Raw genomic sequence first — 24,689 nt, forward strand, 5'->3', positions numbered from 1 at the left:
ATACAATTGTTAAATAACCATTTTAATTCAAACTAGATTGGTGAATGGAGCCAAGGTAATTACAGTTTGATTGTAACTTTAAGTGGAGGAATAAACACAAATAATCAGACTGCTCTGACCTATGAACAGAAGAGTTACTCAGTGTTTGTACAGAGTGATAAAGCAATTTATAAACCTGGACAATTAGGTAGGTTTTACCTGTATATGATGTATACTCAAATTACCTATAAATTATAAATGTTATGATATTGTAAATGTAATATTATATTTTACATTATTTTTATAGTAAAGTTAGACTTCTTGAAACCTATAAGTAATCTAGGGCTATGAAATAATGATGTATATATCTAGTATCTTTAATTACAAATAAATACTTATTTATAATTAATTCAATATTTACTTATAATTAAAGATTTTTACTGGATATATATTATTTCATATCACTATAGATTCCAGTACAACAGGCCCATTTATCCTAATCTAGGGCTATATCTCAGTGAAATTTGGGAATATAGAAGAAACTGTCACCACTAGAATTGAATTTTGGGAAGCTGTGGTTTAAGAAAATGTATATGGCAATGCAAAGAGATTGCACCAGAGGAATGAAATAAAGGAAATGATAATAGTTAGCAAATAAAAAGAACTTTGAATATATTAAAGAAGTTTGGAATTACTACGAATGTGTTACTGTGCACACACACGCACAAATGTGTGCAGTTATACCAGAAAAAAGTGACATGATATATAGTGTTATAAACAAATTTGGGGAGAGAGAGAGATGCAGGTTTTAAGTTGAGAATTTAAGACAGTTCACAATTGATTGGGTTTTACTAGGGACAACCTTGAGCACAAGCACGTGCTTGTGCTCAATAAAATGTAATAATGCAATAAAATATATTAAGCAAGTGCTTGTGCTCAATATATTTTATTACATAGTAACGAGAAGAGATTGTTTAGCAATTTGACATTTAAAAATTTTCTAAATAAAGGAGTGGGAGTTGGGATAAGAATAATGGAGCTAAAATCAGAGTGCAGATATCCCTCAAGTTAGGATTAATGTGTTCATGAAAATCAGCTCTTAAGACACATTTTATAAATTAAAAATACCGGTATTAAGATTTTGACCAGTATTAGGGCTTATAATACCAGTCAAAATCTTAATACCAGTATTTTTAATTTATAAAACTGGGATACTGGTATTCCAAAAACAAATGGTTTTTCTCAATAAATTGATGACAATTAGGTGCAATAAAGTAAGGAAAAAAAACAAGTACTGATTACTTGAATTATTCATGCTTTAAATACTTTTATTGCAATAATCAATATTCTGAAAAACATTAAAATACAGTTATTCTAAAAACAAAATACATTTTGTCACTGCAAAATTTAGTTATGTTTAAAGCATCCACACTACTACCTGTCCGAATAAAGTGAGCTTAAGAAACATAAGCCATCAATAATATTATTGTTTAAAATGGATCTAATTTTGGTACATACAGTATTTGATTAGCGGCAGAAAACTCCCTTTCGGATTCTATTCTGGTACTATTGTACTGGGATAATCGTAGATGATCTCAGTCCATATTTTCTAGGCTGAACTTTTTTTAGCAAAAATAGTTAAGTATTTCATTAATTTCAGACTCAAGTTAATCATTTAAAATCTCATTGGAGTTGGGAAATTTCTTATTTTGGAAAGAATTTGCAGAACACTGTTCTGTTCCATGTTGGTCTTCCGTGGTTCAATTATATTCATTTTCTGAAGGAGAAAGACGTTTTTATTAAGCGTACTATAATTTTCACTATAGTATCTTTACAGAGTCTGTGAGAGAGAAAAAAGTGGGAATAAAGAGAGCAGAGTGTAGTTAAGGAATTCTTCCCATATATAAATGCAAAGAACAGAAGGACCAATTGGATTGGACCCTTATGTAATGGATGTGGGATAGTATTAGATAGCATAGCTGAAGTTGCAGATGAACTCAACAGTTACTTTGCATCGATATTTAAATAAAAAACCCTTTGTCATTGAAATATTATGGAAGTGAAGTTGAAAAAAATGTAATTAATGATGTTGAAATTTCAAATGATTATTAATGAGAACTTTCGCACCTACGGGCAAGTAAGGCTCCTGTTGTTGATGGCATATACCCTATAAATCTTAAAGGAGGCGGCAAGTGAGTGCATTGAACCATTAAGGCTAGTTATGAGAGCATCACTGGACAGGAGAGATTCCATTGATTTAATTCCATTAACGGGAAATTACCGACCAGCCAGTCTAACTCAGTAGTAAGGAAAATCATGGAGACAATGATCAAAGGTGGAATTCAGGATCATTTAGCATTAGCATTAGTAGAGGCATATGATGCAAGCTTATTCAGCATCAGCCAAAAAAAAAAAAAAAAACAACCACTACTCCCATTTCACCCCTCCATTCGTTCGAAATACCTGTCCAGCTGAGCCTTAAATTTATTTAGGCTATCAACTTCAACAACAAGCGATGGGAGTCTATTCCACAAACCAACTGCCCGCTGGCTAAAGGCAAATTTCCGCACATCTATCCGACATCCGTCCTTCCTCAATTTGAATTTATGCCCTCTCAGGTGATTATTCTGAGCAAGAGGAAGAATCCCATCGGCATTGAGCATGCTCAAGCCATTCAAAGCCTTAAGCCTTATACACCTCTATCAGATCACCCCGCCGATGCCTAGTCTCCAGGCTCTGTAATTTGCAAAACTTAAGAGCAACCCTTTATTCCATTCACTAATCTTGTTGCCCTTCTCTGTACTCGTTCGAGCAGCTCTACATCCTTCTTGAAATGAGGCCACCAGACCTGTATACAGTACTCAAGATGTGGCCTGACCAATGCCTTATACAAGGGAATAATCACATCCTTATCCCTGCTAGAAAAATTCCTGTATATCATTGACAAGACACCATGAGCTACTCTTGCAGCTCGTCTGCACTGCTCAGAGAACTTCATATCTGCCTGCACAATTACCCCCAGGTCCTTTTCATTCTCTACCACTGTCAGCGTAGTACCACAGAGTTGATACGTTGATCTGGGGTTACTGTTTCCCATATGTAGTACTTTACATTTGTCAATGTTAAACTTCATTTGCCACCTCTCAGCCCATCTGCTCAACCTTTCCAGATCCTGTTGCAGCAGCATAGTATCAGTAGTGTCCTTAACAACCCTGCCAACCTTGGTATCGTCTGCAAACTTGGACATTAAGCCTGATACACCATCATCAATATCATTTATAAATACAGAAAACAACAATGGACCCAACACTGAACCCTGAGGAACTCCACTAATAACATTAGTCCACGTTGAGCAGTGTCCATTGATTACCACTCTGTCTTCTGCCACTCAACCATCCCTTTATCCATAGCAGCAATTTGCCTCCAATGCCACACTTCTCCAATTTGTGCAGCAGTCTTCCATGCGCAACAGTATCAAAAGCCTTTCTAAGATCCAAATATATAATATCAAAGTTATTCCCTGCATCCAGTTCTTTTGTGACTACATCATAGTATCCAATCAAATTGGTCAGACAAGACCTGCCCTTAACAAAACCATGCTGTGTCTGAGCTATAACTGAATTCTTGTCCAGATGATCCTGCAGTGCTTCTTTAACCAGTGCCTCCATTAATTTTCCTGGAACCGAAGTTAAACTTAACAGGTCTATAATTACTTGTGTCAGCCTTTGATCCTCCTTTGTGAATTGGGGTTACATTTGCACATCTCCAGTCCATGGGTACCTCCCCTGAGTCCAAAGAAGCTCTCATAATTATGGCTAGGGGTTTGCTTACTTCCTTTGCTGCCTCCTTTAATATAACTGGATAGATCCCATCCACCCCTGGTGCCTTTTTTATGTTTATCCTCAGCAATTTCTCCTCCACTTTCCTCTCAGTTATTAGAAAATAATCTAGCTCACTGCCAATGTTTACTTCACCTACGACATTCCCCTTCCTGAATAACTCCTCATGTGTGAATGTAGATGCAAAATACTCATTTAGATTGTTAGCCACCTGAGCAGGATCCTCAACTGTTGAACCATCAACATCCAGTTGACCAATCTGATTTATCCCTTTCCTTCTTGAGTTTAAATAGGTAAAGAACTCTTTTCTGTTTTTCTTTGCGTCCTTTGCCAAGGATTTCTCATAATCTGCCTTTGCCTGCCTAATCTCCTTTGTGACTTGGTTACAGACCAACTTATATCTATCATAGGCTTCCATGTCACCCATTAATTTGTATGTATCCCATGCATTTTTCTTCTCTGCCATATGTCTCATTAGTTCATCTGACAACCATTTAGGCCTGAACCTTGAACAATATTTCTTGGTTGGTATGTAAAGCCTGGTAGCTTCCAAGATTAGTTCCTTGAATGCTTCCCATTTTGAATTTGCTGTTGGTAACATCATCAGTTGGTCCCACTGTATAGAATTTAAATACTGTCTCAGCCCATCATAGTCTCCTTTACGAAAGCAAAAACCCTTCCCTTTGCCTCTGATGGTAGTTACCTCCTTGAGTAAATCCCACTTCAGCACACTGTGATCACTGCCACCCAGTGGTTCCTTTATCTGCGGATTCCTAATGCATGAAGAATCACTACTGATAATCAGATCAAGAGTATTACTCCCTCTAGTTGCCTCCCGAACATGCTGGTGTAGGAAAAAATCATCCAATAAATCCACAAAAGCCCTGCTAGTGTGTGAGTGACTTTAGTGAATTTAGATGGAATTCTGTAGGATGCACAACATGGTTCTGTAAAAGGAAAATCATGTTTAACAAATCTGATTAGCCATTTTGACAGCTCACTCGTGAGCTGGATTTAGGGAATAATTTCAACATTGTTTATTTGGATTTCAGCAGAGCATTTGACTCAGTCCCACATGAGTGGTTACTTTATAAGTTGGAGGCTGGAATCATAGGGAAAATCCTTAGATGGATAGCAAGATGGCTTGAGGGGACCAGGCAGAGGGTTGCAATAAATGGTTATTCCTCAGATTGGGTTAATGTAAGTGGGGTTCCCAAGGATCAGTATTGGGACCACTGTTGTTTTTGATTATCTTAAATGACATCTATGGAGGGTGTGAGGTATAAACTTGCAGATATAAAGATCAGTAGAGTAGTTAATGTTTGCCACCAAGCAAGAGCTTCAGAGTGACCTAGATAGACTTCTGGGATGGTCAGGAAAGTGGCAACTATGCTTTAATTCAGCAAAATGCAAGATCTTACATCTGGGGAACAGCAACCCCAAAATAACTTATACACTTGGTGGTGTTGAACTAAAGTCAGTAGCGGAGGAACGGGACTTGGAGTTATGATACGGTCAGACATGAAGTTGTCAGAGAATTATGGACAGGTTGCAGTGTTGCAAGGTTTCCTATAGACGATTTATCGAACATTTGCTAGTAGAGATAACGGCACCATAATCACAAAGGTGATTTTATAACCTTTATGTGATTAAATTACTAAATTTTTTTTTAAAAAAAATTAGTACAGAAAAACAGATTATTTTTGTATCAATACCAGAAAAGACTGGTATCCCGGTATTGTAAGCCCTAATTGCCATATAAAAACTCAAGTTCTGAACTGGATTATCAGATATTTTCTTTCACTTTACCTTTTTTTGCCTCTTGATGAATGGACATTCATATTTAAATATTTTTAATTGTGACCTGAATAAATTTTAATTACATCTAAAATCAGAAATTAATTGTACAAACAGTATGGTTAGTTTTTAGACTCAAGTGCCCTGCCTTTTAGCCAGTATTTTCCTCTATGCATTTTGTCAAGTCATTGGGAACATGTGCTTCATGAGGTGCTTATAAAGTGTTCCATAGGAATTCTGACCAGTGATGGTGAGATGCTGCCAGTGCATAATCAAATCCTCCACATACCTCAGACTGGATGGTAGCAGAGCCGTGCCACAAATAGTTAATTCCACCTCATCCCGTAGATGCTCAGTTTAGTTGATCTGGTGATTCAATAGATTATTGATCAATGGTAAAGTCATCTTATGGTCTTGGAACCACTCCTGAATGTTCTTTGTCTGGTGACATGGAGCATTATCCTACTGGAAATAGCTGTTACTAAATGGGTAAACTGAGCATGAAGGATGCATGTGGCCAGCAACAATGTCAGTAGGCTGTGGCATTCAGACATTAATCCACTGACGTTAGGAGACCTTACACCACAATTCTGCCAACAGCCTCAGTCTATTCCTGGCATCATGGGTCCTGAATAATAATTACATCTAAAATCAGAAATTAATTGTACAAACAGTATGGTTAGTTTTTAGACTCAAAAGTGCCCTGCCTTGAGTCTGATTGTCACCATCAGCATGGAACTACAACTAGGACTTGTTGGATCAGGTGACCTGTTTTTCATTCCTCAAATCTCCAGTGGTAGTGTTCTTGTGCACACTATATTCATAGCTGCTTGTTTATAGCTAGTGGTTGTCTGTTGCTGTACCTTATTTGTGACGTGGTCAAATCAGTTCATTGGAAATGAGAAATGGACAGGATCTTAGATTTAAAAAGCAGTATGATTGCTGGTGCATGTTTAGCAGATGGCTGTACTTGAGTGTTCAGTGATAAGTGTCATTTGAATCTTTAAATGAATGGGAAGAAATTCATAAATGGACAAAATTGTGGCCAAAAAATGCAACTTTGATGGAATAAGATACTGTGTGTGTGGAGCAGATTGTCAAGTGTAATTACTGCCAAATGATGGAACAGTTAATCTCTGCATTTAATGTGAGAATGTCAGTACCCACATAATGCAAAAACATTACAAGGAATACAAATCTCAAGTTGCTTGAGTGAGCAGCATAATACCAGTTACTGTCTCCATAGTTAGGGGAAAATGGGGGATGTTGCTCTTCCCAGGGGATAACTTTGCATTTACGTTGTTGGAGTATATTAAGTTATGGTATGAAAAGGAAGTCAAGAAAAAGAAAGCACATGGACTTCCTTTTGAAATTAAACACCTAATACTATAATAATTCAGAAGCCGATGCACCAACTACCAAACAAAAAAAAAAAAAAAAACTATAATAATTAATGATAGACACCAGCCAGGAATTAAACTAAAAATTTACTATACAATGAAATAATATACAATGAAATATGATGCAAATAAAATAAAACACTGATTAAATTATAGTTAAAATATAGTTAAAAACAATAAAATTAATTAAAATAAACTAGGTTAAACAGTGGGGACCCACTGTAGTACCCCTGAAGAAAAGGAAATAGAAATTTGCAAAGTCACGGCAGACCTCAGGAAATGTGGATACCCCCAGAGGGTCTTGGACAAATATATTCATAGGGTTGAGTCCAATCGTAGGGAGTGGCCTGCCCCTGTGGCTACTGCATACATTCCTTACTATCCGGGCCTTTCAGAACGTATTGTACGGGCATTGCGGAAGTGCCAGACTCGCTGTGTGCAACTTCCGGGTCGGAGGTTGCACACAGTGATATCCCAGGTTAAAGATCCCGTAGCCCAGGACCATACTAGCAATGTGGTCTACGAGATTAAGTGCCCAGATTGTGAGGAGTGTTATGTGGGGGAAACGGGCCGACGTTTAAAGGACCGTCTGGGGGAACACACGACCGCTATCAAGACTGCTAACTATGCGAGGTCTGCTGTGGCAGAGCATTTCTGGGAAAAGCAGCATTGGATCTCCCCTGAAGACGCGGTCATTACCGACCGCGCCCATGGATTTTGGGAACGCAAGTGGCTCGAGAGCTTGCGAATCGGTTCATCCAGTCACAATACTATTAATAGGGACAGGGGGATCTGTTTACACCCCCTGTTTGAGGCAGTTGTCCTCAGAAGGGATGACTGTTTCTGTTTGACACGCTCCCGAGCCACTTCCATTTCCGATACGCGCATGGAGAATGTAGATCATGTGTTTGATGATCACGTGCATGAGTGCCATGGACCGGCTACTTAAGGATGTGTTTTAGCACTGGTAGTATGCTGTTGAAGAAGGAGACGGCAGTTCTCCGAAAGCTCCAGATTGTATTGTTTTATCGCTTTTAACCTAGTTTATTTTAATTAATTTTATTGTTTTTAACTATAATTTAATCAGTGTTTTATTTTATTTGCATCATATTTCATTGTATAGTAAATTTTTAGTTTAATTCCTGGCTGGTGTCTATCATTAATTATTATAGTATGGAAATTCCCAGCCCCATAGGCCTGTTTCAAGATAAACACCTAATACCACATCTGAACATACAATTTGGTAGTTAAAAATATTGAGCCTTTGGGTAAAGTTAAATCAATACAAGACACAAAATGCAATGTACCATAAAAGTGCATTAATGACATTGAGTAGTCCTTCCTTGTATACCCATTTCATAGTAACTGGGTAAAAATTTCATCACACAGCTAGTGCTAGTGTGTAATTTTATGTAATTCATGTGTTAACTTCAGCATAGTTACATAATTTCATTTTATTTCATAATTTGCTGTAGCTAGCATCCTCATCTATTGCAGTTCAACCTCATTATCACTAGACTGACTAGTAAAATACTAGTTTCCAGGATTTTTTTTAGTCATCAGGGTGACCTGCTCAGAGATTTGTATAGCCCTAGTCCCTCCTATTATGTCTGAGCAGAATTGCTCAGACATAATAGGAGGGACTAGGCTATACAAATCTCTGCAGACAAAACTGTATTCTCTCCCAATTGATGGCATTGTTTCAGCATGCCCTTTTTATCTTTATTTTCAAAATGATTAGTTTGTGCAGTTGATATCATTAGTTTCACCCAGAACAAGAATACTCTTTAGATCCCATCGGTTGATATCAATTGATGGAATCTAAAGATGATGGGATCTATAATGCATCAATTTGCCTCAGGGAAGGGATTTAAACATCAGTTTATTAAATTTGGCTTTCTTTCCCAGTAATGTTTTCTTTACCATTTATTTAAGTTAGATTTGTGAGTCTTGTTAAATTTCCTCCAACTCAAGCCTTTATTTTTTCCTTCAGTTCGGTTCAGGGTCATTGTTGTAAGCCCATACCTGCTTCCAGGAGTGACAGGAGCTATTGACATGTTTATAACAGTAAGTATTCACATTTTACATACCTTAAAAATAAAGGTCTTATATTGTTGAAACAATATAATTTTATAGAATTCCAGATGAAAGGAATACTTAATTATAATTTCATGAATGGTTGCATCATTTTTCACCAGCACCTTTAGAATAAAAGTATTTAAGCTTAACTGAAATTATTAGTCTGACGTAGCCAAGACGTCAGGAGCAAGAGTATAGTAGACCGAGTGGACTGTGGTTCAAGCCTATGATTGTTAAATGATTAACAATTGTGTTCATGATTTATTGTAAACTCCTCTGACCTAATTGTTGTGCCAGAATATAAATAAGAATGGTTATTACATGATTAATGACCCAATCTTAGTCTGTCCCATTCCTTAAACTAAGATTCATTCCATGATAGAATGCTGTTGATAGGTATGGTCTTGGTGCATTATAGCCTTAGTAGCTAATGAGCCAATAAAACCAAAACAAAACAAAAAAAAAAAAAAAAGCTGTTGATAGGTGCTGCTTCAGAAAAATTGTTTAAATTTTTTTAAATTAAGAAGTAAAAAGCTTCCTGGAACACTTCTTTTAGCATTTGGGAAATGAACATTCTTAGTCCTCAAACTAAGTGGTTTTCTACAAGGTTAATGTGGACTTCAGTTTTTATAGTCAAAAGTTGCTAACAAATCCAGGAAGTTCAAATCTAGTTTAAGATTTCCAAGCAACTTTGGTATTTGGTTTACTGTATATGTAAACTATGAAAGAAGTAAAAGCAACAAAGACACTGGAATTTCAACTTTTTCAAATATATTTTAAACTATCAAAGAAAAATAAGACTGACCTATAACAGTTTGAACTTTAACCATGATTTCAGTAGTCTTAATTCTGACTTAAACAAACTTTTATTATAGAAGCCTTGCATAATATAATTAATAAAAGGGGACTCTTACTGCAGTATTGGAAACAGTTTTAAAATAAAACTACCATGCATTAACTTCTTGAAGTCAATATTTAGGGGACACTGATCTTTCCAGCAATGGTGACAGCACTCAGACATGACAGTTTACAAACTGTTACAATTGTCTTCAGCTAGATTTGATACATCTGTTCACTTGACACGAGGTTGCTAATAGGACTATCTGCCATCTGATGATGGAACAATAAGTTCCAAAACAAGTCACAGCAGTACCTTTTGAGTTTTTAATAGATAATGAATTCTTGTAATGGGTGATGTTATCTGATTAAAAATGTGCCCAAGCATTATCACCATCACTGGAAAGACTACAGAAAACCCCTAACAAAAGTTAACCAGGGTTAACTGAGGCATTATTTTAAATTTTTCAAATACAAGCTTTACATAATTTTAAAAGGTAACTGGATCTGATGTAGCAAACCCCAATATTCAACATATGGTTGCTACTAAAGACCTTTTTGAAAGATGTTAAGCATTATTTCTGGAAGTAATATATTTTTATGATGAGATGCTCCAAAATGATCAATTCTGTGAATTGACAGGTGCAACTAGAAATTTATATTTGGAGGGTGGGTATAGTGTTTAAATTTGCTATATTAATTTACATTTTGTATTATGCAAAACTGTCTACCTTAATTTTATTTTTTTGATAGTATCTTAAAGTGGAGAATAATAAAACTATATAGGGTATTTGTATCAATTTTACTGATGTACTGATTTGAACGTGAGGTTTTTAGTTTAGTGAAAAGGCAAGTTTTTCATTTGGAAGATATTTGCCGTATTCAGCTTTAGAGGATGCCGTACATCTACTATTTAAAATTTTAAATAGTCTGTCCAGCTTCATGTGTGTCATTACATGGTGGGATTGCCCTACTAAGGGCAAGGAAATGTTATTCTTTCATGTTAGTTCCAAATATAATTTTCATATTGTGAACTCTACCCTTTTCTCACATTAAAAAATCAAATGTGGTTACACTTGTTTTTTTTAACATGGGAATGGCTTTATTAAACACAGGCAGTATCAAATACGTTAATCTCCAGTTCATATCATGGTATAATTAGAATTACTTGGTATGTTGAGTGAGCAGTTACAGTAGAGAAAAATTGCAGTATTTTCAGTTGCTGTTAATGATTTTAGTGAATTGACCTTATGCCCAAAGAAATTATCACTGAAGATGTATTGCAGTTTATTCTCTGGAAAATACTCCCTTTAAATTACTCCTTTTTGTTTTTATACATAATTAGCATTAGTAATTATGTACAGCAAAGTTAGCATTTTTGAATTTTGTATAAGAATATGAATTATAAAAAAATTATCTGCTTCATTCAAAACTTGTGTGCTAATTTTGCTGTTTTATTTTCATAAAACAACTGCATTAATAGTTAATTTACTAATTTTATTTCCTTGGTTTTGTAATAATTAAAAAATTATTACATAGGAAAGCAGTACGTTATATATTTTCTGTTTACTGTAGTTTATATATATTTTTTCCCCCTAGGATGCTGCTGGAAATCGCATTAAACAGTGGAATAGAGTATTTACAACCAAAGGTAATTGATTGTTCACAGACTTTTCTACCACAACTGGGAATGCTATGATAATTAGGGTTGTTATGGATAACTAAAATTGATTTTAATAGTATATATATTTTATAAATGATAATGACATGAAACTTTAGTTAAGTACAAATCACTGGATCATGGCTCTTGAAACAAACTATGAAATACATTGCATCTTTTAATATATTAATCAACTTGATTAATTAACTATTCTTAGTAGAAGCTGGGTTTTCAAATTTAATTATTTCATAAATATGACTTGCCCATTGGGAATTTCAGCTGTTGGTAGCTCTAACTGAAAAAGTTGGAACTAATCGTTGAATGTCTGGTTTTAAATAAAACCAGACAATCGTTGAATGTCTGTTTTATGGCAAAAAAGTGATTGGCAAAAATTTTTCATTAGAAATGGCAGTACACTTTTTGAACGTAATCTATTTGAACGTAATCAAATAGCAACAATAGCTTTACATAAATTAAATGAACTTTAATCATTTTACTTTGTATTATGCATTAAAGAAAAAAAAAACAACTTTTGTATATGTAGTTTACCAATTTTTGGTATCATATATTAGGAGAGAATTTAAATGCAGTATTAATTTTCAGAAGTCTGTGGCAGATATAAACCAGTTTATAATTGCGTCAAAAGAGGTCAGGCAAGTGACGGCAGATCACAAGAAATCTTTGGCAAATGATGCAAAGAAAGACTTTTTTACTTCTAAAACACTAGAAGGAAGGGGGATGAATCACATTGGTCCACTTGATATTGATGGTTTGACTGTATGATCCTGCTCGAGTTGCTGACAAACTGAATGAGTATTTTGCATCAACATTCACACATGAATTCTTTCGAGAAGGGTATGCCGGAAGTTTATCAAACTAATAGACAGCTAAATGATTTTGTAATAAATGAGAGGAAAATTAAGAGAAATTGAAGATAAATATAAGGCACCTAGAACGGATGGAGTCTATCCAATTATATTAAGGGAGGTAACAAAGGAAGTAAGCAAGCAAACCCTTAGCCGTAATTATGAGAGCATCCTTGGATACAGGGGAAGGCTGTTGGTGATGTGTGAATATATTCCTCATTCACAAAGGGATCAAAGGGTGACATGAGTAATTACTTGTTAGTTTAACTTATGTTCCAGAGAAAATAATAGAATTGCTAGTAAAAGTAATGCAGGATCATCTAGACAAGGCTGCGCTTATACTGCAGACACTGCATGAATTTGTTCGGGGAAAATCTTGTTTGACCAATTTTATTGGATACTATGATGTGGCCACAAAGCAACTTGATGCAAAAAATAATTTTGATATCATATACTTGGATTTCAGGAAAATTTAATATTTTTGCTGATAAGACTTCTGTACAAATTTGAGCAGCGTTGGCATTAAGGGCAAGTTCTACTATGGATAGAGATGATTGAGTGGGAGAAGAGTGGTAATTAGTGGACATTAGTCCACAGAGACTAATGTTATTCCCCACTAATAACATTAGTCCACAATGAGGTGTTGGGCCCCATTGTTTTCTATATTTTTCAATGATATTGATGAAGGCATATCAAGCTTTATGTCCAAGTTTGCAGATGATACCAAGGTTGGCAGGTTAGTTAATGACAGTGTGCTGCTGCACCAGGATCTAGAAAAGGTAGGCTGAGAAATAGCAATCTAACTTTAACATTGATAAATGCAAAGTACTGCATATGGGCAGCAGTAACCCTAGAGTAATGTACCAACTGTTTAGTGGTATACTCAGGGTAGTATTCATTGAAAAGAATACACAATCCCAGTGGTAATTGTGCAGACAGGCTGCCAGAATAGCTCATGTGGTTTTGTTAATGATATACAGGAATTTTGTTAGCTGGGATGGGGAGATGATTATCCCATTGTATAAAGCATTGTCAGGCCACATCTTTAGTACTTCATTTAGGTCTGGAGGCCTAATTTTAGGAACGGTGTGGAACTGCTGCAAATGGATACAAAAATAGCTTAGAGATTGAGGACAAAAAAGGTGCTCTTAACCAAGAAAGGCTTTAGTTCTGTAAATTGTACATAAATTGGGCATATCTTCAGATTGAGGAAGTAATGTTGCAGAATAAATGTGCAAAGTTTGTCTTCAGTCAGCAGATAGTTGATTACTGGAACAAGCTTCCATCCATTGGATAGTTTGTAAATTCAAGGAAGAACTAGACAAACTACTGGAGAGAAGGGGTAGGTGAATTTTTTTTTTTTTTTTTTGCTGATGCTATATAAGCTGCTTTTTTGTATCATTTGCCACTACTACCACTCAGTTTAACCATTTCAATGTAGGACCTAATGTTTGATGTAACACTCTGGACATTTGTTTGCAAGATTGTGCTTCAATATTTGGTGTCCTTACTTTCTCCCTCACTTTTAATATCTCAAAACATTGTACTGCCCTAGCTGTACAGGAAGCACCCCCAGAAGCAGTTTTGATATTTCATTGTGCACTTCAAAACTGCTTCTGGGGGTGCTTCCTGCTTTTTTTTAAAATGTATGCTTACCCAGATTATGGCTTTGATTGTTGATGTTCATTTGGGTAGGAAAATGCTTTGAACAACCAGATGATATGGTGATTAATGTATATATATATATATATATACAAAGGATGGGGTGCTAAAGTTTGTTGCCTTGTGTAGAAAGAATGATATTAAAATTACTTATACAATACAAAAATATAGGTGTAATGGATAGATGGACTTCATCTATATAGAACTTCATTCAAGTTTGCTTAAATCCATTGAACTTAAATTTGATTTGTTAAATTTGAACAAGTTTTCACAAGTTACCATCAGAAGGGTTTAATGGTGAAAAAACTATTTAGTATTAGTAGGTTAATGTTTAGGAGTTTGGCTATTTAGTATCAGTAATGGCCATATGGTGCAAGGAAGCCTAAGGCTTATGCTGCACCAGCCAAAAAAAAAAAACACCATGTGATTTGGGGAATAGAGCTTTGAAGATGTTTACAGTGGTATGCAACTAATTCTCAAGCAATCATTAATGCAATATATGATAATGTTCATGGCATGCTAGCAATTATCAATCCAAAACTATAGGCATTTCATATGAATGAGTGCCAAACATTCTGAAGAGGTGTTTATCATGGTTTTTATGAGATGTGTGTAACATTTGCACACATGATAAAAAAAAAAAAAAATTGGTCAGTGCAAGGTTTCTGCAAGGTAGTTGGCATTCTGAGGAAGAAACTTGAACTGCACTTGAAGCAGATCAGGAAAATTTGTGGCAAGATTTGTAACCATAGACAAGACAGAGCCACCATTATCAGTCTGGTTTAATGTGGCACTCTAAACAATGACCAGAGTTCATCTCAAAAGGAGCTGTGGGGTGGATTGGGGGGCATCCACCTTATAAAGTCTTACAGAACAAGATAACTTATCTTTCCCATCACTTTCTTCCCAAATTCAAATTTCACTTGACTGGAGAATTGAAATTTATGAATATTGTTAGAAACAATATTAAAATATCTAACATGTGTAGTGTTGTAACAGTTCATTTCTTGTTAGATATCACCCATAACATGTCTCATTTAAAGATCTTTAAAAAATAGGTTATTAGCCATAGAATTTTTTTTTTTTTTTTTTTTCAGGCATTGACAAATTATTCTACAAGAGTTGAATAACTGCAGTTCATCACTGGAACAAGTAAGGAGATTATACTGAAAAATAATACAATCACTGGTGTAGGTCCACTGCTTCATAGTGAAAAATTGAAATTGCAGTGAAGTATGGGAATTAGTCTAGTTTATGGGGTTCTTGATGGTGTAGAACATTTTGAAGGGCAGAACTTCAGTCACTTCCTTTAAGAAATTAGATTTTACTGAATGCAGGTCATGTGCTATCAATGTGGTATAATTTTTTTTCAAATGTTAAAGAATCCTCAACATTCTAAACTTGTAAATAAGTGCCAAAAATTTGTAAATGATGATTGAAAAGTAAGTCTAGAATTCATAACTAAAACCAAATGTTTGTTTAGGCCGAGCTGTAAATTAGAACAAAACTCAATTTTATCAAAAATTTATTCCATATACATAAACTGACTTCAACAGAAGTAGAAAACATAAAAATGTGTACCTAACAAAAGTGAAGCAGTGCTGCTAATATCAGAGTTCAGTGTGTTGACAGAATTGAAATCAATTTCATGTGCCTCTACTTCTACATCACCCATACTGTCAATTTAAGAATGACTGCCTATATGCATTACAGCACAGTGCTTTGGATATTTTTGAAAGCTTAAATGCATCAAACATACTAAGCACCAAAATGGTCCTGCCACCACTCTAGTCCAGATCATGTCCTTTTTTTTATTCTCTTTTTTCTTAATCTTTTTTCTATATCTGCACCTCAAGAATGAACTTTCTACAAAGTATTTCAGAAGTGGGTGGAGAGATGGGACAGATATATTGAACTAGATGGGAGTAACCATTTTTGATCACCTTTTGTATTTTCTATAGGTTTTAATATTTTTTTTAACCACTAACAGTTTATTTTAAGAGTTCACATATTGTTATCTAAAAATAAATTGGTCACACTATATACATCCATATGCTAAGGACTACAACATAGCCCCATGAAAATACTCAAGTTATACTTTTTTGTGTAACTGCTTGTACTTTCAAATATTTTGAAATTTAATAAAATACAAATGTTCATTGAAGGAAAGCATTTCTTAGGAAAATGAAATGGGAAGTTAACCTTTTTAGAGTTCAGTGCAAGTATAACTTGGATATTTGCCTGTAATGTTGACTGCTTTATTAGTTATTAAAAAATTTAATTTTTTTTAGGTATTGTTTCTGAAGAGTTACAGTTATCTGATCAGCCAATACTTGGAGATTGGACAATTCATGTTGATGTACTAGTAAGTACCATTTATCTTTCCCCTCATGCTTGCTAAGCATATCTATTACAAATGATAAGGACTAAATTCAAAAATAGCAAAAGCTTAAATTTCCAGTACACAGTACTTTAAGACACAGTAGTATGTCTTAAAGTACTGTTTTATTGGACTAAATTCAAAAATAGCAAAAGCTTAAAATTCTTAAAAGAAAGCAAGTACTGGAAATTTAAGCTTTTGCTATTTTTGAATTTAGTCCAATAAAACAGTACTTTAAGACATACTAACTTCTGAACGACAAGGTTGTAACAGTAAATATCATGTGATATTTACTCTTATCTGATTTGAATGTGGTCTATGCCTTCATTGACCACATTCAAATTTTTAACTAGAATATGAAAAGTGAATAAACTAAAATGAAAATAAGCTGTTTTATTCCTCTGTTTTCCATTATTTTTTTTGTTTCTTTATTTTAAAATCATTATTGTATTTCAGGGACAGATATTCAAGAAAACTTTCACTGTGGCTGAATATGGTAAGTTGATTTTTCCTCTGACATGACTAATTTGAGAAAATTTTGAAATTTGCTATTTTGCAACATGCTATTTATAGACAGGGTTGTCTGAGATAGTACATCAGTGGTTCCATTAATTGTTAATGACAAACCAATGACAATGAACGTAATTAGTTTTTCATAATTTGAATCAGCATGGCCAATACTTGTAGTTCGCAGGGAATTGACTCAGTTCTACTTAAGAGGTTCCTATACAAGTTGGAATCATAGTATGAATCGGCTGTAATACCCAATATGTTCTACGTTGATATTAATATTTGTAAAATAATAAGAGGAGTATACCTCAATACAGTACATAGAACACTTCCGTATGATACTCTCCAGAAATAAAAACGAAAATTGACAACTTACCGGTACATTAGAGTAAAATATAATTAAAAAAACAATCTAACACAATTCAAATCAATATAAAACAATTAAAAATCAATTTAACACAATTAAAAAGAATCTAATGAAAATATTCAAAACTATTTTCCTTCCTGAGGCTGACAATGCTTTGACCATATGTCATGATCACAGGAATGAAAATTTATTTGTATTGTGTTAAATTAATTGTTTTTAATTATATTTTACTCTAATGTTACCGGTAAGTTGTCGGGTTTTTTGTTTTAATTTCTGGAGAGTATCATACGGAAGTGTTCAATGTACTATATTGAGGTATACTCCTCTTATTATTTTACAAGTTGGATTCATAGGCAATATTCCAAGATGGATTGCAGGAATGGATTGGTTTCAGCCTGGGAAGCAGAAGGTTATGATTAGGTCCGAGGTAGCAGAGTGGTCAAGTAGCACACTCCCTTTGAGTGGACTGGGGTTCAAGCCCATGACTGCTAAATACAATTAACATTTGTATTGATTTATTATAAATTCCACTGACCTGGTGGTATTGCTAGACTATAAACAAGAACTTTTTTTTTTTTATTTGATGTTACACCTTTCTTCAAATTTGTACACCCTCCATCCCCTCATTGACATGGTGTAAATGTCAATTTTTCAGATGATGCAAAGATGGGAGTCTGTGTGAAGCAGCATTCCTTCAGAATGACTTGGACAGTTTTTAAGGATGGTCATGAAAAATGGTAGCTATATTTTAATGTAGCAAAATGCCAAGTTTTACTTGGGGGATAGAACCACAAAATAATTTATACACTTAGTGGGGTTTAATTTAAAAAAAAAGAAAGGAATAAAGATCTGGAAGTTATATGCCACTCCCAGTGATGTGCAAAATCTGTGGGCAAAATGAAGTTCTCTAAGAACTTCATTTTGGACTTTTACATTGCTTAGAGAACCATTTGATTTATTGAACCAATAGCTTGTAAAGATAGAGGTTGCATTCCCACTGTATAATACAGTTGTAAGATGGCACTTAGAATACTTTTAAGTACGGAGTCCTCATTTAAAGACGTTGAGCTTCTTGAAAGTGTCCTGAGACTAGTAATTTGCATAGTAAGGTCTGCATAAGAGTGACTGAGGAAAGACATTGTGTGGGCTACATTGCTTGGCAGCTGGGCATATTAGAGGAGATCTGATTGAGGTCTACAAGGCTCTGAGAAGGGGTAATAAAATGAATGAAGGCAAAATATAAAAGATTTCAGAGTAGGGGTCATAAATTCAAATTACAGAAGGTTTTGTCTAGATTGTAGGAAGTTCTTTTAGCTGGCAAGTTGATTACTGGAATAAGGTGCTTCCTTTGGTAGTTGAGGCTAACAGTTTGAAATTCAAAGCTCATCTGGGTAGTTACATAATGTATCTCTCCACATGTAATATGTACATATTATACATATCCTCTATAATGTGTAATATGGATCTCTCCACATGTGGAGAGATCCATATAATTAGTCTGTTTTCATATCTTTTGTTTATCTTCCTTTATATTGTTTTTATTTTATTATTTTTTTTTGCCAGTGCAGGAAGAGTCCTTGCACTATATGGTTAATACAAACACTAACTTTGATACTCATCATTTTGAAGATCATGAAAAATCGGTTGTAGTTTTTCCAGGATGTCTTTGCCCATCTTTGTAAGCTTTATTCAAGGGATTGCATGTTGGAAATTCCAACTAATTTTCATGATTTGCTTCCTATGATTCAAATAATGAAATGAAATTGTCAATTCCAAGTGTTGATTACATTTGAATTTCTCTAAGTCTGAAATGGTTTCATTACTTGGTTTTGAACAGCTCTGCATTTTCAGTAAGTGAAGCTTTTAACTTAAAGGTAAATTATTGGTTGTGCCCTCTAACATGCTACCACTGCTTAGGTTTGTTAAAAAAAAAAAAAAAGCAAGCTACTAATGACATACTAACATTTTGTTAGTCCATTAGACTGCTTGGAATAGGGTAATAACTATGCTGAGTAGTCTAATGCTTGGGGTTCTCTTAGATATTCTTGCAGCTACTGAAATTTAATATTTATTGTATTTTTATTTATTTTTGTGACTGTTTAATGTGTTTAGCAAGTTGTTTACAAGCAGAATCAAATGCAATATGGATTTTTCATAGCAATTTTTCAGGTATCTATTGCAGTTTGAAGGATTCCTTCTTTAATCTTTTTGTTCTGTTCAGATTTTATTTGCTTATGAGGAGCTTTTGCATTATTTTATGTATTTATTTTTTCTCCAGTTGCTTATACCAGTAATTATAATTAACCTTTCTTACTCATTTAGAGATCTTGTTGGGAAAAACTTAACTTATAAAAGTGTATAATCTCCTGTCACATTTGTATTTATATTATGATCATGTATTTAATTGCATATGCATTATATACACTGTCCGGGCAAACCATTACTCCCCCCCCCCACTTGTTTTAGCAATTGGCTGTTCATCCCTGCCTGGTGGTACAGGTGTTGCACTGGGAACCAGTAAATGTGATACTGCAGGTTTGTGGTGTGCTCATGTATATTGAATGGGCAAAAGACATGATCTGACAGACTTTGAAAAAGGACTGTTGGTTCCCAGTTGAAGGGTGGCAGTTTAACAGAAGCTGTGAATCTTGTGGGCTGTTTGTGGAGTGCCTCCTGTTCAGGTGGGCCAAGAGTGAATAGGTGGTGGGCAGAGCAGCAGTCACTAGTTCAGTGGTGGGCACCTCCCCTCACTGATTGTCATAGTGAATGTAGGCTATCCCTCCTTGTGCAAACTGATAGACAGAAAACAGTGGAAAGGCTGACCACGGATTTTAACTAGGGGGTAACTTATGGTGTTTCCAAGACCATGATAAAATTCTCTCCTCCATATGAGATTCTGGAGTTGGTGTCCCAGTCAAGGCACCCATGCTGTGACAGCCAACCATTGCCAATGATGCCTAAAGTTTATCTGAATTAGCATCATTGGACAATTGATCACTGGAAAAAGGCCTTTTCTAATTAATCATGTTTTCTGCTATGCCAATTGGATAGTTGGTACATTTACAAACTATGGAATGGAAACACTGTTCTGGCCCAACAGAAAAAGGCAGATGGTGGCAGTGCTTTATATGGGGAATCTCTTGGATGCTAAAACTAGCCAACCATTGTGGCTGAGTACACCCCCTTCATGGTTTACCTGTGCCACTTGGAAAGACACCTGTCTTTCCAAATGGTGCAGGATGTTGCCAATATTGCTTGAGAGTAGTTTGCCAAACCTGAAAGTAACTTTCAGGTTCTACCTTGTCTGTCTAATTAGCTAGATATGAATCCTGGAGATTATCTATAGGATAAACAGATCTGACATTTGTATCCACCATCAGAGACAGCTGCAGATCTATGTAAAGCAATCTGGGTGTTGTAAACATATCTCCTTCAATATGGCAAGAGGAGGATATACCCACTATTTGGTAGGGGATCATAATGTTTTGACTGGACAATATATATTAATGTATTACCTTATCTTTATGGATGAATATAGGAATTTCTTCAGTTATATTTGAAGTGAAACTGATTAAAATAAATGCATATTTTTCAGTACTTCCAACTTTTGATGTGAAAATCGATCTTCCACCTTATGCAACATATAACAAGTCTGATATAGTGGCAACTGTTAGTGCTTAGTAAGTGTCTAAAATTAGTATCTATAAATTTTTTTTACATGTGAAGTAATCATGTTTTGTTCACTTTAAGCCTTCCTTTATTATAGTAAAAAAATATACATATATACATTTGTTATGGATGCATTTTTAGGGAATGCCAGTTGTCATTTGTAATATAGGTAGTGTAAGCTTCATAGTAATTTGTAAGGATTGTTAACAATAACAGTGAAGATTGAACTTCTGCTTCACATTTGCAGAAGTTCAATTAATTCAGGTAAAAATCAACAAAAAAAATTTGAGGTGAAAATGACTTTAGCCAGTACAATAGAGCCCATTAAGAATTATCATTGAAGTTGAATTACTGTTGATAGGAAATAAGATACTAGTAAGGATGTAAACTATATGCAGCAAAATATTAGACTGGAACAACTGTGTATGCATTCACAAAGATGCACAGAAAAAATGGATAACTGCCTTTAGTATTGGAAAAGTTAATTTTAGTTCTAAAGATACAAGAGGATCACTGTAGCTAAGATATGTGCATTCATTATGATGATACAACTATTCATGTTGTGAATGGATAAAAGATACAAAAGAATGCTGAGTGATACTATAACTGAGAATATTAAACTTGAGATTGAAGTATCTGCTTGCTTTCAAGTCCTTTTTGACAGTTACAATGATGGAAGTAGCTTGGAACTATAGAAATCTATGGTTTGGAACCATAGAAATCTGCTGTTGAAGGGAGAGGGTGAAATCTAGGAAGTTGTCAGTGTTTCCTGGAAGTTTTTTCCATTTGTATTCTACTTCATTCCTAATAAATAAAAACAAAACTATTTTTGTTCCTGCATAGAACTGCAAAAAAAAAAATCCTTCCCTGCTGACTGATAGTTCCAAGTGTCATCTCAACTGAACAATTTACTTGGATTTTGCAACCTTTTAGAGGCATTCCTATATAGGCAACTCTGTATAGCATTTTTCTTTTGTAACCTTTATTGTAACAGCTCATTTTTAGATTGTGATAAGCTACAGATGATACATTAAGACTATGGTATATAGTATAATTTTAATATTTGTAATGGATAATTTTTTCCCTTGACAACCACTGATGCTGAGCAGTTTTTAGGTCTCTTATACACACTAGTACAAGAATGGAGAAATTGAAAAATAAAATTGTGGTAAAAAGAATAATATACTAAGCAGATGTCTTGTGTGAACAAATAAAGACAAGATCACTAGAATGTATAATTAGTGATAAATGAAAATGGTGAAAGCCAGTAGTAAAGTATGAGAAGAAAATTCAAACATGACTAAATATCTAAAAGTCAAATAATAAAGAAAATAACAAAGCCATAGAGGAGAATGGCAAATATGCAATCATAGTAATCCAGAAAACTAAATGGAAAAAGTGAGAAGCTGAGAGTAATTTAAAACTAATTTTTTCCCTTTAGTTTCTGTGCTGTGCTGTTTATAATCCACTCTTCTCTTAATGTTTATTACTAGCTTTCACCACTTTCATTTATCTAATTGTATCAATGGCAAGAATCTTGGGATCATCTGGATTTAAAAAAAAAAATTGACCATGCCATGCTGGTTTAGGGGTGTTAATGCAAGCCTAAAACATCTGCAGCTTTTTGGGCCACAGAATTTCTGACATTGTCATGGAAGGCCATGAATTTAGAGATTGCCATGGTAAGTGAAGGAAAGACAACTTTATTAAGCTGGGTTTATGTGCTGCAGCTGAGTCTTTTGATGGATGAAAAGGATTAAGGCCCCCACCTAATTGTTTGAATTGAAATTAATGGAACCAACAACACAAATATTGTATTTTGAGTTAGATCCAGTAGAACTTTAGAAGTGACGTTACTTCTAACCTTGTCAAAAGTTATGTTTTTCGGTGATGTTTTAAATTGACATTCACAATCATGCTTGCTTTAAATATTTCAGTTCAGTCTCTGAGGTCAAAGAAAACATGGTTATGATTAAAAGATATTTTGGTATTTGGTTGAGGTAGAAATACCCATAATTCAGATTTAGTAATATCCATTCAGGCTTGTATACATAAGGAATACTTTTTGTATTATATTTTTTACTTAAAAAATATTCTTGCATTGTTTCAATACTGTTTTGTATTAATCTTTCCCTATTTTGCCATTTCATGTTTATTACTTTGGCAACCATAGACAAGTACGCTAAGTGAACATGCAGATTAACAATTTTAATCAAATTAATTTTTTAAATTAATTTTATTTTTAAATTCTTTTAATTTACAATGATTCATAAAATGTTTGTTTATAGTTATATACATTTAATTTGTAAACTTTACAAATTTGTAAAAGTTTAATTTGTTTTAATTTGTAACTTTTCAGTTACACATATGGGAGACCTGTTAAAGGAGAAGTAACAATAAAAGCAACACCTGTAGCAAAATATGGATTTGTGTCCATTTCAAAAACATCTGACACGAAAGCAAAGGTTGGTTAACATTGACTTGTTAATTGTGTAAATCTTCTGCATTGAATGTAAACTGAGATGATTCATTGATGTCCAAATATAATAATTGAACTAAAATTTCAGCATAATAATACAGGGCAACTGCAGTAATCTAAACAAATTAATATGGGGGTGGGAATTGAATTACTGAAATATTTGGATTAGTTGGATTATAACAATCATAAAATATAATCCTGATAACCACTATGTACTCAATATTCAGAAAATATTATACAATATAGTATTCCACTAAAAAAGTGGATACTATATTGTGTAAAAAAAACAATCAATTTGGAAATTTCTTTATTAAAATTTCCAATTTTCGTTTGTTTTACTTTGCTTGGTTGGTTCTGTTAAGCACATTTGTGAAGTTGATATTAATAGCAAGGTGTGAAGTGGTATGCCAACTAATATAGAAAACTAACCCATTGAATGTGTTAAAACATAAAACAGTACCTTCACGTTTTCATCAGATTGATTTTAATGGCTCCTTGATCTTCATTTTTCTTTTCTTCAACTTGTACGATACTATTTGTAAGTTTTGCTATCAGTCTAAAATTAACATATACTGTCAATCCAATTTGTTACCACTTCCTACTTATTTCACTTACTTGGTTCATTCTTTCAGGGAAGAACTTGATATTGGTTCAGCTGACAACAATCAAGAACTGATGTCAGTTTCATTGCATTTTAAATTAATGTATTTGTGGCTTTCTGTGGGATTCACACAGGGTACCACTGCCACTCGTTCTTTGCTGATTTTGGAGCATGGTGCAGAATCTTCATTTTTATGAGTTTGTTTTGGCAAAAGTTCAGAATAAGCCTCTCATTAGCTTTGTAAACTTGTTCAGGACTCAAACCTAATTCAACTATTCTGAATAAATTTATGCTGTTAAGGCTCTGTGGCACTAATATTATTAGTCTTCCATCAATATAGACAAATACTTAATTCCATAGTGCATTTTAATTTTCTCAGTCCAGCTAAATTTCATCTTATAACAATTTTTTTTTTCCCCCCCAGATATCAGTATGTTGCTTGATCAATCTTAAAGAAACCAGGTATATAAGCAAAAAGGATATTCTCTCAGTGTAAGCATTTTGTGCTTTCACTGGATGAATATCACTAGGCAAAGAAGACTTATTGATGTGGAACACTATTCT

The 24,689-nt window shown here is 34.3% G+C and overlaps 1 protein-coding gene across 2 annotated transcripts in view; it reads left to right on the plus strand.

Annotated features, from left to right (window-relative positions):
* Positions 1-24,689, plus strand: part of Tep2 (Thioester-containing protein 2) — a 198,383-nt gene that overhangs the window by 79,952 nt on the left and 93,742 nt on the right. For both annotated transcript variants that reach the window (XM_090377515.1, XM_090377516.1), the window contains exons 5-11: positions 37-187; positions 9,009-9,082; positions 11,531-11,582; positions 16,411-16,484; positions 16,956-16,995; positions 20,972-21,056; positions 23,405-23,510. In XM_090377515.1, coding sequence (XP_090233641.1) covers positions 37-187; positions 9,009-9,082; positions 11,531-11,582; positions 16,411-16,484; positions 16,956-16,995; positions 20,972-21,056; positions 23,405-23,510 — 582 coding nt within the window. The remainder of the gene's footprint in view (positions 1-36; positions 188-9,008; positions 9,083-11,530; positions 11,583-16,410; positions 16,485-16,955; positions 16,996-20,971; positions 21,057-23,404; positions 23,511-24,689) is intronic.

This window comes from Mastigoproctus giganteus, chromosome 7 (assembly GCF_048544385.1).
Source record: "Mastigoproctus giganteus isolate SK-2022 chromosome 7, ASM4854438v1, whole genome shotgun sequence".
In the NCBI taxonomy this organism is placed as follows: Eukaryota; Metazoa; Arthropoda; class Arachnida; order Uropygi; family Thelyphonidae; genus Mastigoproctus; species Mastigoproctus giganteus.